This window comes from Eupeodes corollae, unplaced genomic scaffold (genome assembly GCF_945859685.1).
Source record: "Eupeodes corollae unplaced genomic scaffold, idEupCoro1.1 scaffold_872, whole genome shotgun sequence".
Taxonomy (NCBI): Eukaryota; Metazoa; Arthropoda; class Insecta; order Diptera; family Syrphidae; genus Eupeodes; species Eupeodes corollae.
In genome coordinates this window covers 5,064-21,829 of record NW_026605617.1, presented here as the reverse complement: position 1 = coordinate 21,829, position 16,766 = coordinate 5,064, and the positions used below count along the sequence as shown (strand labels likewise).

General features: G+C 33.2%; 1 protein-coding gene across 1 annotated transcript; it reads left to right on the top strand.

Annotated features, from left to right (window-relative positions):
* Positions 1-9,537: 9,537 nt before the first annotated feature.
* LOC129953558 (uncharacterized) lies at positions 9,538-9,958 on the top strand (the record flags this gene model as incomplete). Its single annotated transcript, XM_056066799.1, has 1 exon — positions 9,538-9,958. A coding segment is annotated over exon 1 (421 nt), but the record flags the coding sequence as incomplete, so codon positions are not given.
* Between the last annotated feature and the right edge of the window lie 6,808 nt (positions 9,959-16,766).

The following is a 16,766-nucleotide window of genomic DNA, read 5'->3' as shown; positions in this document are numbered from 1 at the left end:
ATTTCTTTTAAGTTTATCTTCAAAGAACTTAAATATTTTCTTCATGTATGATTTTTGATTTCTTTAAATATTTGTGTTGAAGTTTCAAAAAAAAAACAAAGACCTTTTTACTTCTTAAAAAAAAGAAGAAAAGTGATTGTACAAAAAAAGATCAAAGATATAGAAGTATTTAAGTTAAGTAGATTAAATGTATCGTTGCTTTACCTTCACATGTTTGTTTAAAGGTTTTATGATTTTGGTTTCCTATTAGCAAAATGTTTTTCCCTTTTTTTTCCTTTTGTCCAAAAAGGATTAGAGTAATTCTTTAAGTTTCCATAATAACATGACAAAGTGAGCTTATAAATATCTCTTTTGATGATTCGTTTTTAGAAACTTCAAAATAAAAATACCTAAAAATGGCTTTTTAGTTCTTTATTTATTTGAAAATATAATGATCAACTTAAGACCTATAAGTCATACATAAATAATATTGACCTTATTTGAAAATGCTTACTTTTTATTGTATGGAAAAAGAAAACAAAATTATAATGATAAAAATTACGAATAAAGATTCGCCGATCTTGGTGAAAGCTAGGTTGTGAAAAAGTCCATAAGCTAGTGGACAAGACTCATGATCTGATGACACTACGTTATCACTTTGCAGTTTTTAAATTAGATCAGCTTGACAAAGACAACGAGTTTGCTCTTGTCTGACAAGATATACTTTCATCCCGGAGTGGTGTAAATTTTTTGTAAGTCCTTTAAAAGGCTAATGTTATTCTTACATCAGATAATTTGAAAAATATAATTAGCATTTGATGGGTTCAAGTCTGAACACCACAAAATAAATACTGGTGTACCACAGGGCTCGATTCTGTGTTCGTACCGCTTTTTGATTTTTTTTCAATTGTTTCGCCGGTGATAGTATTTGTATTCGTTTCCATTTTCTTCGGATGTGGAATTGCAATGACAAAACACGGGATATACAAACACTTGTAAACGCTTCGAAAACCCAATGATGTCTTGTAAAGTTGAAATGAAGTAAACATCTAAAAACCTGATAATTTTTGAGTTTTCTGAGACGATGCAAGTCTTGTGCCTCTCCTCCATTTGGGTAAAACCTACAAAACATTATATACATACACCCAAAACTTAAGTATAACTCCAATCTCTGAGCTGGCGCTCCAGTAACTTACTTAAGGCTCTCGGAAAAAAAACTTTTAAAATTACTGGTGACAAAAATGTTAGCAGACCCCTTAAACAGGTAAACGGTTTAACATTCGCGCTTTCTAAATGATATGGAATCCAACTATATGTCAATGTGAACATATAATAACATAATTTGATTTTCCCAGCCATATGAATTTTCAAGAATACAAACAAATTTACACTGACACTTCTTATCTTACTCCTTGGGGCCGTAGACAGCATGTACTTTGTTCTGGCCCTCATTAACAGTTTAACCCATTTTTGCCGCCACTGCCTCAATACTTACAAAAGCCCCATTGATATCACGCTGACTTCTTCGGATTATATCAATGTCATCAGCATATGCTAGTAATTGGAGAGACTTTCGAAAGATAGTGCCTCTAGCGTTGACGTTAGAGCTCTGCACTATTCTTTCAAGCACGATGTTAACAAAACCACATGACAGCTAAAACCTTCTATTAAGTTGTTTCAAAATTTTATGAAGCAGCGTGAATTCTCCATGGTCATCCTGCACAAACGGACGACTTTGGCAGCTAATGCAGCTCGTCCCTGTTTATGATGCTATCATATGCGGCCTTGAAATTGATAAAAAGATGGTGGGTGACGGTTTAAAGTTCTTGGGTGTTTTCCAGGATCTGCCTTAATGTAAATATTTGACCGACTAATACAACACTGATAAGGATTTATAAGGTTATTGACGATGGGCTTTAGAAGTTAACATATTATTGCAGAGAAGATTTTGTGAGCGATGATTCCTCTATAGTTGGTGCAGTTTTAAGGGTCTCCTTTTTTTCAGATTCGGGCAAACAATACTGAAGTTCCATTCATCGGGCATTCTGTCTTCCGACCATATCTTACAGCAGCTACTTTAAAGAGTTCGGCATTCAAGTCATCTGCTCCAGCGGCTTTGTAAGACTTCAGGTCTTAGTCGGGAGGACGGGATTGTTTGTTCGAGGTTTATATACTTGTGAATTTCGTTTCACCTGCTCATAAACCTTTCGAACTTCATTCCTGTTTTTGAACCTGTCAACATCTTTGACCGCTCACTTCTCATGCTCCCTCTTTTTCCTTCTGAGAAGTTGGTAATCCTCTGGCCTGTTCTGCTCATAGAGCTCGTGAGCAGCTCTTTGCAGCATTAAGGTGTGAAAAACGCGTACTGGCTACCATGACGCTCCAATGACAAATCCGCACTATAATTTGGAACTGTTCAAAGTTAATTTATTTAGTATTAAGCTCTATAGGTAAGGTTATAGTGGCTGTCCAAGATTAAAACGGACACACTTAGGCCAGTTTAATGGCCCATTGTGATACCACATGAATCTTGAGGCTTCCTCCTAAGCTCAATAGAACCAGCTTGAGTCCCTTACGAAACGTGAGAGGCTGATTATACCGATATGATTTAGATCATTTAGATTGTTAAGAAGAATTCTCCTAGGTAATTCTTGCGTTTTCGAGCTAGAGCAGGGCATGTGCAGAGAAGATGAAAAACCGTTTCTACCTCTTCCTCGTCCATACAGCTTCTGCAAAAGTCATTTGAGAATACGCTCTATAGGACCTTTTAGTACGAACTTAGTTGAATTTTTGAAACAAATTTGGAGTTAAATGAGGAAAATATAAAATACGCCTGATGTTAATCATAATTAAACACAAAGCCAAAACAATTTAGTTTTTTTTTTTTTAAATGGTGTAATGATACGTTCAGGATCAATATTGAACTAAAAATAATACAGCTTTTTAAATGTTTAGATATTTTAAACACTAATCTGGCAGTACCAAAGACAATTTGCAATTTCATTTCCATCAAGAACCAGTAGCATGAAAAATTTCTAAGAACAAAAATAATTTTCCATCTGTTGGCAAAAGATTTAAAGTTCGAAAAGGAAGACAATCAAAACGATTTTCGAAGCTATGGTATCAGAAATGTTTGGATAATTTTAATGCACCAAAACTAAATGTTGTATTAAAAGACAACCCTCCGTTGTTGTTGTTGTTGAACCAAACGGAATCAAAATTAAATTTAATTCCTCCTATCCTGAATGCCTTCCTTTCGCCCAGAGAACTTCATAAATATCAGTAATCTTGATAATAACTCAAAAGCAATACATTAACTTAAACGAAGATGTTTCTGGTAGCCTCAAGGAAAAATCTTCCAATTTATACACAGGAAGTTTCAAACCAAATCAGAAATCCTTTATGCTGTGTTGTTTTGTCGAACAAACAAGAATCAACAGATACTGTCTAATTCTCAATCAGCAAAATTTGAATTTGTTTTTCATTCAAAGAAGGCGTTCAGGAAATGTTTTCGCCCGAAAAATTATTATATTAAAAACTAATGCTTGAACCCACCGCCATCTACCCGCCATAGACCCTTCTAGATTTTCAGATATTCTTATAATATCTAAACATTAAATAACAGTGAAGTTATATTACTACTATTTGTTGCTAAAACATCCTTATATTATATTCCGGAAAGGGTGAATGCTTTCTAAATTGCTAAACTAATTTAATTGACAGTATTTGCTTGAGTTAACCCAAATGAAATATTCATGATTCATTAAGAACGACAATTTGATTTATTATCCTTGGTAGATATTTCTATTGTGCATATAAGTTGTAAAGGTGTATCATAAGTCCTTCTTAATATCTCTACAAAAACAAACTCTAAATGCTGTTTTCCTAAAGATATCCATTCAGTGATGCATAAAGAAAGGGTCGAGTATCTATATCTATCTATCTATTTGTATATCTGTGCCTAAGTTTACAATTTTGACCTTTAACATGAGTCTGACTTCTGCCAGTACACTCGTTTAGTTGAAAAGCATGTTCGTTCGTTGGTTGGTTGTTCGTGTTGAGCCTACAACAAATTATCAAGAGATTGGACGAGACATTTATGCTAAATGGACATCAGTTTAACAGTTACCTTTTGAGAGGGAACCCTCTTTAGATTGATTGGATGGACCCTTGAGATGAGAGCCGTTTGATTTAAGTTCAACATCACAAACACCTTGAAGTTGTATTATTCAATTTATTTGAAGCTTAGTTTAGATATAGGTACAACATAAGTACTGCATCTAGATATAATGAACTTTGATTGGTGTGATAATAATTTATCTTCAAAAATATTATCTATCTACATATTACCTAACTAGTACCAATGCCTGCATGTGCGGGTTTCCATTCAAAGCAAATTCATAGGTAGGTATAAATGCCCTATAGTACAACTTGAATGTTCAGTTTTGAATGAAGAGTTGTTGAATTGCAATTAAGCTGACTAATGAACCGAAAAGGTACTCGAATTAATGCACAATCAGTTTTCCACGAAATGGGAACGATTTCTCTTTTTGTTGTTGTATTTTTTATTGAAAGGAGCTTTTCTTCTTTTTCATTTTTCAACTATGAGAGGAGTGAAAACATAAATTTAACAGCAAAAAACATAAAAAGTAAAATTAAAATACTTGTTTTTTTTTTTTAAGAACAATGCAAGGACTTTTAATTAGAAAGTTTGATATTGCTTTGTAGGATAGTTTTTTCGTTTATCCTTTTCTTTTTTTATTGTAATACTTTTTATGGTATCATAATTATTATTATGATCAGTTCACTAAATGATTTTTAAACTTTTTTTTCGTTTTTGAATCGATTGGTTAACATTACTGGATTTAATAACGTTTGCTTTTTATAATTAAATTCTGAAATATTACATCCTAGTCTTCAATAGAGAAGAATAATTATATTAAGTTTAGGAATCAATTAATATGAGCTGAATTGTGATTTTTGAATTAAGTGTATTATCGTTTGACTTTGAATTTTTTGGAAACAAGAGTTTGAAAGAAATTAAATTAATATATTAAAATTATGTTAAAAAGTTAAAGTTGGTAAAATGTTAGCTTAATATGAAATAATGCATTTAATGGGTTGTTAAGAAAAAATGCATGTCTCTTTGTTTTAAAAGTCTATGTATTATAATACAAATAAAATCAATTTAATTATACATACATTTGACTAATCTCCAGCCCACTTTAAAAATGTGTTTGAGAACCATAGTTAAATCATTCCCAACAGAAAGCTAAAAACTAGTTAGAACAAATAATCGACTTAGGTTTTCAAAAGAAAAGAAAATTTGTATTACTACCTTGAGTTAAATCCGGCGATTCTAATTTTGTTGACACTTGTTTACGATGTAGCTTAAAGTGGCCCTCCAGTCCTGGGCGGACCTGGACCTCAAACTACATGCGTCTCCATCCAGCTTGGTCCTTAGCTAGCTGTCTCCAGTGTCGCAAACCAAGTTCGTTGAGGTCATCTCCCACCTTCGCGCGCTACCTGAGTCGTGGTCTTCCTCTAATGCGCCGTTCCTCTGAATTGATTGAATTTGAAGACCTTCTAAATCGTTGGTGTCCCTTCGCTCTTCATTACCCCCAGCCATCTAAGTCGTTAAAGACTCTAATTCTGTTAACAAGAGTGTCGCTGTACAGTTCGTCGTTGTCTCTTCTCCTCCATTCTCCATTTATACAGACGGGACCAAAAATCACCTGAAGAATTTTTCTCACGATTTATCCTAAGACGCTCTCATCTTTCTTTAACAGGGTCTAGGCCTAAGCGCCATAAAAAAGAACCGGGATAATGAATGTAATACAGATGGTGATTTAAGATGCTAGAGAGATAACTTAACTAATCAATTGCCTTCTAAGTCCAAATAAGCAGCGATTTGCAAGAGTTACTCTTCGTTTAATTTCAGCGCTGGTGCCGTTGTCTGAGTTAATAACTGTGCCAAGGTCGACAAAGCCCTCAACTTTCTCAAAGTTATAGCTGCCCATAGTGAGGTGTTGTCGAAGACGTCGTCGTGCAAAGTCCTTTTTTGATGAGAGAATATATTTGGTACTGTCCACATTGACCACCAAACCCATCTTCTTCGCTCCCGACTCAATGCACAAAAACCCTTCACTGACATTACGCTTTGATCTTCCTATTTATCATCTGCGTATCCGAGTAATTTGATGAACCTTTGGAAAATTGTGCCTCTAGTACTGACAATTGAATTTTACGCAATTATGTCCAGAAAAATGTTGAAGAAGTTCCATGACAATGCTCTGCCTTTTGTAAAGCCTTTTTTGATAGAAAAAGCTTCGGTGAAATATTTTCCGACCTTGATAGAGTAGCATGCAATCTCCATCATCATTCTGCAGAAACGGATAAGTTTGACATTCATGCCAAAACAAGACATTGCTCTGTAGAGTCATACGTGGATTTTAAATTGATAAAGAGATGGTTAACGAGGTTGACCTAATTAATATTCCAAGTTTCCACCTCAACAAAACAATTAACAAAAAAAATGCTAAATGTTGGCACTTTTTTAACTCCTAGTTGTTTTTAACCCTTAATGAGAATTTATTTAATACAATTATGTTCTATGACCTTATGGCAAATGAACTAGAACTGTATTTGCAGATCTAGTGGCTTTTAAAAACAATTGCTTAAAAATGTTCTTAAAAAAAATTTACAAGTTAATACTTAATAAGATGCATAGACTATTAGTCGTAAAGTATACCAAAACTCTGAAGTTAGTAGATTGAGCCAGGGTAAATGGTTTGCGGTGTTAAGCTTGAAAGGCAATTTTGTATAAAGAAGTTGACAAACAAAATCAAAGATTTTAAAACAACGGCAAAACCTATATTACCTATTATATAATTATACAACTGTAGAGTTTGTTTGTTTGAACGGGTTGATTGCAGAAACCCATAAATAATGTTTTAAAGGGCTTTAACTGCTTGCGCAGTTCTAAAAAAAATCCGCGGTAGTGTATTGTCTACCTTATAAAGTTGGCTCACTATAACTTTTTGAATACTTGTCGCAGCTTATTTTGTTATATTTTTTCTGAAAGAAAAAGTAAACATATTTTCTCAAAATTGTTTCTTATTGAGCACACATTTAAGTGACCACTGTCCTTCTCAATTATTGAATAAATTCAAGAAATCTAATTCTAAAAATATATTTTTGTTTTTAAAAAATAATACACTGTTTATTATTGAAAAAATCTTGTCTCTGAACAAAGGGTTTATAATGTAAGCCTTATAAATAATCCTGGTTTTTCAATTTACTAAAATACTTTGAAATCCCAAAAAAGCTCAGAATCTTAATCTTTTGTTCTTAAAAAGTTGTCTGTATTTGTGGCACGTAGTATGTTCGTACGTTCGTTCTTTCGAAACAAGTTTTTCAAAAATATCACAGGAAATATAAAAATAAATGTTGTTTTACAAAAATATTAATATCGCGATGCGCAGAAATAGAGTTTTAAAAAATCCTTATATGGTCTTTTTCATAAAAGCGTTTAAAAAAATTAACCCCAAGTATCCAGATATTCATCGACTTAAATATATTTTATCTGACTTATTTTTACGTCATTCATAAGTGGTAAGTATATCCTTTCTTCTTTAAATATTACCCAATTAAAAAAAAAACATTACTCTAAAGCTAAGCCTGCAGTTTTTCAAACCATTATATCTTTTTATTTTTGAAAAAAATTAACTGCCAAGCAAAATATAAACTTGTAAAAATTAAAAAAAAAGGAACAGAGTCATTTTTTTAAAGTCTGCTAATGTTGACATTATTAGCATTAAAGGAATCTTTTTTTGAAATTAAAAAAAAAAAGAATTTTATATTCAAGCTATTTTCGTTAAGCTTTTCAAAATAGTTTTTTGGCTGGAATGTGGTTTTTAAGTCTAAAAAATATTATCTGTGTCTAAAATCTAAAGTTCGTTGGAAATTTTTGGGTAGCACGATAAAAACAAACAAATTCCGATTTTTACAAAATATTTATTAATTTTTAAAATATGTCCCTTTTAAAAAAAACCAAAACAAATAATTTGAAATTTATATACATATATAAATGCTTCTTAAAAGCTGTTGGAAAGTTTTTCGAAAAAAAACGGGTTGGGTACGATTTGCCGATTTTCAAAATGTCGATTTAAAAAAGTCGACCATTATAATGTCGATTGTCGAAAAGTCGATTGATAAAAATACCGACCGAACAAAATGCCGACTCTTATAATGTCGATTAAAATATCGACTAGTGAAAGGTCGACAGTGACAAAGTGAATGATGTTCATATGCATGCAGCGCCGCATGCATATTACGTTACGTTACCCACCGACACAACAACGTATTTAATTGTAATGCCGTCTGCCCCCAAACTGTTGTTAAGAATATAAGTTGTTTATGTAAAAAAGAATTTAAAATTTTATCCTACAATGTCTCAGGATTAAGCAATAAATCTATTTTTAATAATTTTTATAATTTTATATGTATATTTGATATTATTTTCCTATACGAAACATTTATCACCGAGTTAAATATTGATATGTACGAAAATAAATTTTCCAACTACGAACTTAGGTCAATACCAGCAACCAGAACTCACACGAGAGGAAGAGCAAGTGGAGGACATATCTTTGGATTTAAGAGAGATCTTAACATTTATGATTGCAAAATCGAAACTTACCGTTCCTTGTTATATATAACTATGAAAATTGATAAGAAAATTGTACGTCTTCTACCAACCTACTTGAATTGCAACAATTGGGATACCGATTTCGAGAACCTACAAGAATTCATGATATGTGGAGGTGATAGTTCAAATGTACTACTTATAGGCGATTTCAATGCAAGAGTGGGTGATGATGAAGGTGCTGTTAACAATCGAGCTGGAATCGAGAGAAACTCAAAGGATATTGTTAGAAACGCCAATGGTTATAAGCTAATCGAACTCTGTAACTCTTTTGGTTTAAAACTGCTAAACGGAACTAGCCGAGGTGATCAAAATGGAGAATTCACGTTTGTTGGAGGGCAAGGTTCTTCCGTCATTGACTATTGTTTTATAGGATGCGAATGGAATAATCATGTTGTCGATTTCGAGGTATTAAACGAGCCATTTTCAGACCACATGCCGATTGTGGTTTCCTTCAACCATTTAGAGGTAGCTAATGTCACAACCACAAACATGGAACTCCTCCCAAAGATAGTTTGGCATAATAGCAATGAACACTCCTATAAAGCGAATTTAGATGAGGCTCTATAAAATCATGAAGTTGCGAATTTCAACGATCTAGAGGAAATAATTAAGCAAGCAAATCCTTCCAGCAGATTGAAGAAAAAACGCATAGCATTCAAGGATCGCTGGTTTGATGAAAGCTGTAAAAAGGCAAGGGATTGTCCTATGCCTGGCTTAAACTATTCCGTAAAGCCAGTACCAGGTTTGCCAAGGAATCGTATTTAAAAGCTAATCAGAGGTTTAAAAACCTATGTAAAGAAAAAAAGAAACAGTTTTTCGAATCTGAGGCGCTTAAACTCACTCTCGCTATGAACTCTTCAGAATTTTGGACCCTAGCTCGCAATTTAAATGGTACTAAATATATTATTGACAACAGCTTAAGCCCGCAAGTTTTGCAGAACCATTTCCAGCAACTTTTAAACCCAACATCAAACGAGATATCCAAGTACCATTACGCCCCACCTAACTTTCAAGAGCCTATTTTAGATTCACCTATCACTATACAAGAAGTTTCTTCTATTGTCAATGGACTCAAGGATGGCAAAGCAGCTGGATCGGATAGGATACCTGTAGAATTTTACAAGTACGGATCGAATAATCTCATTCAGACGCTAACCGGCCTAATTAACAGCGTCATGGAAAATGGTGTAATACCTGAACAGTTTAAGGAAGCTTTAGTGTTTCCCATTTACAAGAAAGGTTGTGCAATGAATCCTGCGAACTACAGAGGTATTTCCTTTCTAAATGCCTCCTATAAAATTTTCACTTCAGTACTTCAGAATCGGCTCAAAATGTGGATTTCATCAAAAAATCTCTTAAGTGAATTTCAGGCGGGCTTTAGATCAGGCTACTCTACTATTGATCACATTTTCGTGTTCAAAAGTATTGCTGACTCATATCTCGCAAGAAGTCAAAAGTTGTATGTCATCTTCGTGGATTTTAGAGCAGCGTTCGACACGGTCGACCGGGATGCCCTAATGTACAAGCTGTACGGGCTTGGAATGTCCTTAAAATTTGGTCAACTCATTCAAAATATCTATCGAGAGTAGTCAGTACGGAATGGTGCTAATAGATCAGAGTGGTTTGCAACCAAAACAGGAGTCAGGCAAGGCTGTCCTCTAAGCCCCGATCTATTTGCACTTTTTATAAACGACTTGGTCTATTGTCTACCTGGTGGTATAGAATTTGCGGGACTGCAAATTAAAGCCCTTCTTTTTGCAGATGATGTAGTGATGATGGCAAACTCACCTGAAACTCTACAGTTAATGTTAAATAAGCTCCAAGAATTCTGTAAGTTGTGGAATCTTATGGTTAATCCGCATAAGTCCAAAGTTATGGTAATTCGAAAGGGAGCAGGCAGAACTAGTGCAAACGAGAAATGGTATTACGAAGGGAATGCTGTTGAGGTTGTAAAAGAATACAAATATCTTGGTGTACTATTCACACAAAATATGAAAATGGATAAACATTTAAAAGATAAATTATCTAAGGCGAAAACTGCAATAAACGCTACCTGGAAAAATTGCTTCAACAACAAATTCATAAGGCACAGTAGTAAATATCGGGTCTTTGAAACTGTAGCAGAATCAATCATCTTTTATGCTGCACAGGTATGGGGAGGTTCAGAATAAGAATCGGTTGAGAAACTTTTAAGGTACTACCTGAAACGAGCATTTCAACTCCTCCCCAACGCACCGAACTATATGCTTATGATTGAGACTGGATTGCCACCGTTACTAATTAAAACACTCAAACTACAAGTTGACTATGTTCTCCGTGTCATGCAATTGCCTGATCACCGGCTCCCTAAGATGGTCGCCATTCAAGTGGTGCAAAGCAAAAGAGGATTTTTTAAAGAATGGGAATGTTTAGCTGAAGAGTGTGGATTTGTACTTGATATAAATATAGATGATCCAAGTACTGCGAGACCCTTATTGTACGACCTTATAAAAAAAGTAGACCTTAGATATAGGGAAAACAAGAGGAAGAAGCAGCAGGATCTCTTCACCGAACTATATATAATCGCCTGGATTACACTTTCAACGAAAACAACTACTTCAAAGATGAAAATAATACAAGCACAATTTCAATGATGTTCCGATTACGAGGCGAATTGCTGCAACTCAATTACATACCACATAGAAGTGAACTACCGATTTTATGCGTTTTATGCAACCGGCGAGAACGTGAAGACATCATTCATTTCTTGGGAAGGTGTCCAGTTTTGCGTGAAATAAGAAGAAACTTATTTGGAAATGATACCTTAACCGAAGAACATTGTATTTTCTTATTAAATCAAATGAATGTTGATTTATTGTATGATTTCCTAAAAACTGCTCTTAGATATAGGAACAGAATTAAAAACGGTGATTTTTGAAATTAGAACTTACCTACAGTTAAAAAAAAAAAATATATATATGCAAACGGAATCTTAATCCTTAATTAAAATAAAGACTGAACTATTAAATTAAAAATGTAATTTTATCAAACACATATATAGAGTTTATATTGTATTGTCAATCTGGCAGACGGCAAATGCCATGCTCAAACGATTTTATGTATCCTAAATATTGTATTCAATCTCTAAAAAGAAAAAAATATGAACCAATAAAAATCTAATCTACTACTACTACACTCCAAAATCGACAATTCTGCTTATTTACGTACCCATTGCGACAAAAATGAACGCTGAACACAATTTTTCGGAAAAAAGTGTATCTTCGGCTAACTTTCTAAGAGCAAATGCACCAAAGCGTAAAGACATTGCAGTAGGTCGTCCGGCTTCAATTCTTGCATTAGTGGAAACACTGGCCGATACAGCTGCGATATTTTCTACAGTTTCTTCAGTTCGCACTTTACGTAAGTGTGTTGGTGGTTTAGTGTCCAACAATGTAAATTTGGTGCGAAATTTAGTCACAATAGCCCCAATAGCCGCTTCAGTAGGTTGATTAAACTTACGATAAAATGGAAGAAGCGCGTGATGAGCTTTCTTAACAGACCACGCATTTTGATAATAAAATTCAATAATTTGTAAGCGTTTTTCGTCTTTAAGACGATTCATGCTTAAATTATAGACCAAACTGAAGATAGTTAACAGTGAAACAAAACACGAAACGTGCGTCAGCTTTTTAAACCAATTTTGCCAAAAACATAATCGCTAAAAAATCACCCTAAGAATGATTTATAGAATATAATATAATCGAACAATCTGTTTTTTTCAAAGTATCTTTTTTAAAATAAAAGACTTGTTTTTAAAACCCATTAATTTTTCGCGTCCACTTCTATCCTACCCAAAATTCCTTTCTATTTTAGCTATGATTTTGTTAATCTTCCTTCTCTCTTTTTATTAAATTTGAACAAACTCCATTCAATATTAAAAATGCTCATAAATTGCTATTAAACACCTAAAGTATAGAAATTCGATAGATATCTATACCAACTTTTCAGACAACCTTTGTTTGGCTATAATTTTGTCCAAAATAAAAAAATAATCCATTCATTCAAGGCTCTTATATTGATAAAAGCATTTAATGTAACTTTCAATATAAACTTTTGTCATTACAGCAATCCATGCCAATTGAATTCAATAAACTCTAATTTCTCCAAGATTTAAGCTGGAGCAACAAAATAAAAATCGATAGATATAAAAAAAAAAAACGAAAAACAAAGTTCGTAGGTATACTTTTGGCAGTCTTCGTGGACTTTGTCGTTTAACTTAACTTCATTGGCTACCCCTATATACTTTGATCTTGTTAGACCATTAGTAGAGTGCTTAATTGAGTGAGACAAAATGCCGAGTTGACACAGTTAATGGACTTCGAAGAATATACCTATATTGATACAATACACTGTGTCAATAGACTTTTATTATGTTCAATGTTCATATTATTTTTGGTCAAAATCGTCTGAAATGAAAGCAACGTGTTTTTTTTAAATTAGATTTAATACAATTTCTTAATTTAAACATATTTAAAAACATCATTATATAATTTTTAAGGATATTTGGCTCAGTTCTTTCATAAAAAGAATTCATTCGATCCTTAAAGTAGTTTCTTACAAAAACACAGAAAAACGATATAAACGTACCTAAAAGTAATTCAGTGGATAGTATAATGTTTATTTTTATTACACATTAATTAGTTTTCCGAATTTTGATCTTATCGTTCTATATTTTCTACTTGTTTTTTGCAATTTATAAAAATTATGTGGCAAGAGATTTAAATCCAAACATGAAAAAATTACGATGGTAGAGATAAGTCGAAAAAGTAGGTTTAATGATTCCATCCGTATGCAATCGCCGCTACAGCTTAAACCAATTGTTCGATTGAGTTCGAGCTTTTAAATAAAGCTTTTAAGCAAATTTATGTAAGGCTTTTAAATCTTGAAATATAAGTACAATTTTTAAACCGACTTTTCAGAGACTAAAGCTAGTTCGTGTGACCCAGTTGTGCATTTAAAAAAATATAAAAATAAGTAATTAGCAAAACACCATTCACCAATGTTAAGGATATAGTTTTCAATTAGTTACACGTTAATTAATTTTTAAGGAACTTGATTTTGAATTTCTATTTTTTGTTGCCTTATTAAATTCTTTTCAATTTTATAATGTAACAATTATTGCACAACTGCGCTGAACGAACTTACTCATTTATCCAAAGAGTCCTTATAAAATTATTTCCTGTGTTTTAAGATTTAAAAATGTACTTGCTGAAAGTTTGCACTCAAAAATTTAAATGCCATTTGATGTTTCAAAATAAAAACATAATTTTTCTAAATTGTTATTGAAAATTATTAGAGTGTTTTTTTTTTTACGAATTTTACGAATGCAAAATTATTTCATTTCCAAAAAAAAAACGTTATGCAACGAAAAATAACGTTTTTCAAATCTAGTAAAATGTTGAAAAAAATCAATTTGAAAATTTGTTTAAGTTAAAAATAAAAAAATCATTGCTCAAAGTTGGTAACAATTAAATTTCTACTCAAATATCTTTTTAAAAACTTAAGGTACGGTTTCAAACTTATTTCATTTTATAAGAAATATTGTTTTCAACATTCGGAAACATTTTGAGAAAAATCCAATTGACAGATTACTTACAAAAAATAAAAACCAAAAAAAAAATTTATAAAAATTGGTGAAAATTGATTTTCGACTAAAATATCTTTTAAAAACTTTGAGATATTGGCTTTAAACTACTTTTATCTTTTTAAAAATATTACTGTCAACATTCAGTAAAATCTTGGTAAAAATCTAATTGAAATTTTTTTATAAGAAATAAAAACCTAAAAAAAAACAATACTAAAACTTGGTAAAAATGTACTTACGACTTAAATAGCTTTTCAAAAGTCTTCAAACTTTTTTTATTTCACAGAAAATATTGTTTTCGATATTCAATAGTTTTTTTTTATAAAAATCAAACAGTCTGTTTTTTCATAAAAAAGTAAAAAACAGAACGCAAATTTGGTGAAAATTGATGATCGGTTCTTGATGTCTCTAAAATTAATTTCATTCATCCAATTTGTAAAAATTTAAGAAATGCTACTAAAATTGGTAAACATTTGTTTTCGACTAAAAATCAATTTAAAAAACCAAGATTTTAAAACTAAACTATTACGTTATATGAAAAATATTGTTAATAATTTTGAAATTTCTAAGAATAATTAACTGACAAATTTTTTAATCCAACACGAAAACCTACAAAACTTTAAGCAAGACAGATTGACATACGAGATCGGAAGTTATCAGTTTTGGTTGCATCCCAGCTTCTTTTTAGTATTCGTATTCTCTTAATATTTCGTAGAAAAATGATCACCTGTTTTCGAGGTATCGAATTTAGAAAAAAAAATGATTAATATTATTTTAAAAATCAGAAATAAAAAGAATGACATTTCTGATCATCAATATTGTTGATTCAATATACATATAAGCTTATGTAGAAACGAGGCACGGTGAGACAGGCGGACGGACTCGCGGGACAAAAATTTCTCGACTTATCTGCCCTCGTAATGTAATATTTGATTTAAATCGAAATTTTGTACGAATGCAAAACTTAACTATGTTAAAAAATGTATTTATATAAATAGTTACAAACTTATAACTATTTATTTAGTCTCGATTGTTTTTTGAAATTTTCAAATTTGTTGTTGAATATTTTCTTATTTACTTAAGGTGCAGTCTCGTGTGAACTAGGGCCCCACCCAACAAACTTCTCCATCTAGCTCGATCCCTAGCTAGATGTCTCCAGCTGCCCACTCCAAATTGGGTGAGGTCATCTTCCACTTGCGCGTCGCGTCTTAATCTACTGCGCTGCCCTGTGGCTGTGGATTCGAAGACTTTCCAGGCCGGAGCATTGGTTTCCATGCGCTCTACGTGACCCAGCCATCTTAGTCGTTGGACTTTTACACTTTTTGGCTAAGTCTACGTCGCTGTACAGCCCGTACAGCTCGTCGTTCCATCTTCTCCTCCACTCCCCTTCGATGCATACGGGACCGTAGATCACACGAAAAACTTTTCTGCGTTTACAGCGGAGCTTAGGTAGACGAAGTCTTTGACTAACTCAAAGTTACGTCTGTCGATGGTGACGTTTTGACCAAGACGTTGGTGTTGTATGTTCTTTCTTAACGACAGCATGAACTTTGTTTTGCCCTCATTAACCGTTAAACCCATTTTGACCGCTTCTGCCTCAATACTCACAAAAGCCCCATTGACATCATGCTGAGTTCTTCCTGGTCTAAAACCAAACTGATAAGGATCTATCAGGTTGTTGACGATGGTCTTTAGACGTTCACATATTACGGCAGAGAAGATGCTAAGTAGACTGATTCCTCTATAGTTGGTGCAGTTTAGAGGGTCTCTTTTTTCAGGGTCGGGCAAACAATACTGAGGTTCCAATCATCGAGCATGCTTTCTTCCGTCCATATTTTACAGATAAGTTGGTGCATGCTCCTAATTAACTTATCTCCAGCTGCTTTAAAGAGCTCGGCATTCAAGCCATCCGCTCCAGCGGCTTTATTAAACTTCAGCTTAGATATGGCAATCATTACTTTGTCCAAGTCGGGAGGACGGGATTGTTGGCTTTCGTCGTCTATGTTTAATAGATCATCCTGCCTGACAGCGAAATTCAGTTCGCCGTCGCTGTTATACAGTCTGCAGAAGTGGTCCTTCCATTTCCTCAGCATTGACTGCGGTTCCACTTTCGTCTTTGCAGCCTTCGGTTCTAGTTTTATGTACCTGTGAATTTCGTTTCACCTGCCCCCAACAACTTTCCACTGGGGTTGGAACCCAATCTCCATTTGAGGTACTTGGCACCCGATGTTCACGGGGAGGTGAGAATAGGAGTTGATAGACAGAGGTGGGTTTTGAAAAAAAACCTGTGGACGCTTGTGTCCTCTTGAATGCACATGTCTACCATTTGAACATCGTTGAATATTTTCTATGGTTCGTTAACTTCAAACAAAAAGTTATCCCTTTCTTTTTAAATTTTTTAAACCATATCTTTTTTTAATATTTCAATGTCCATAGAATCTAAATTAAAAGCTT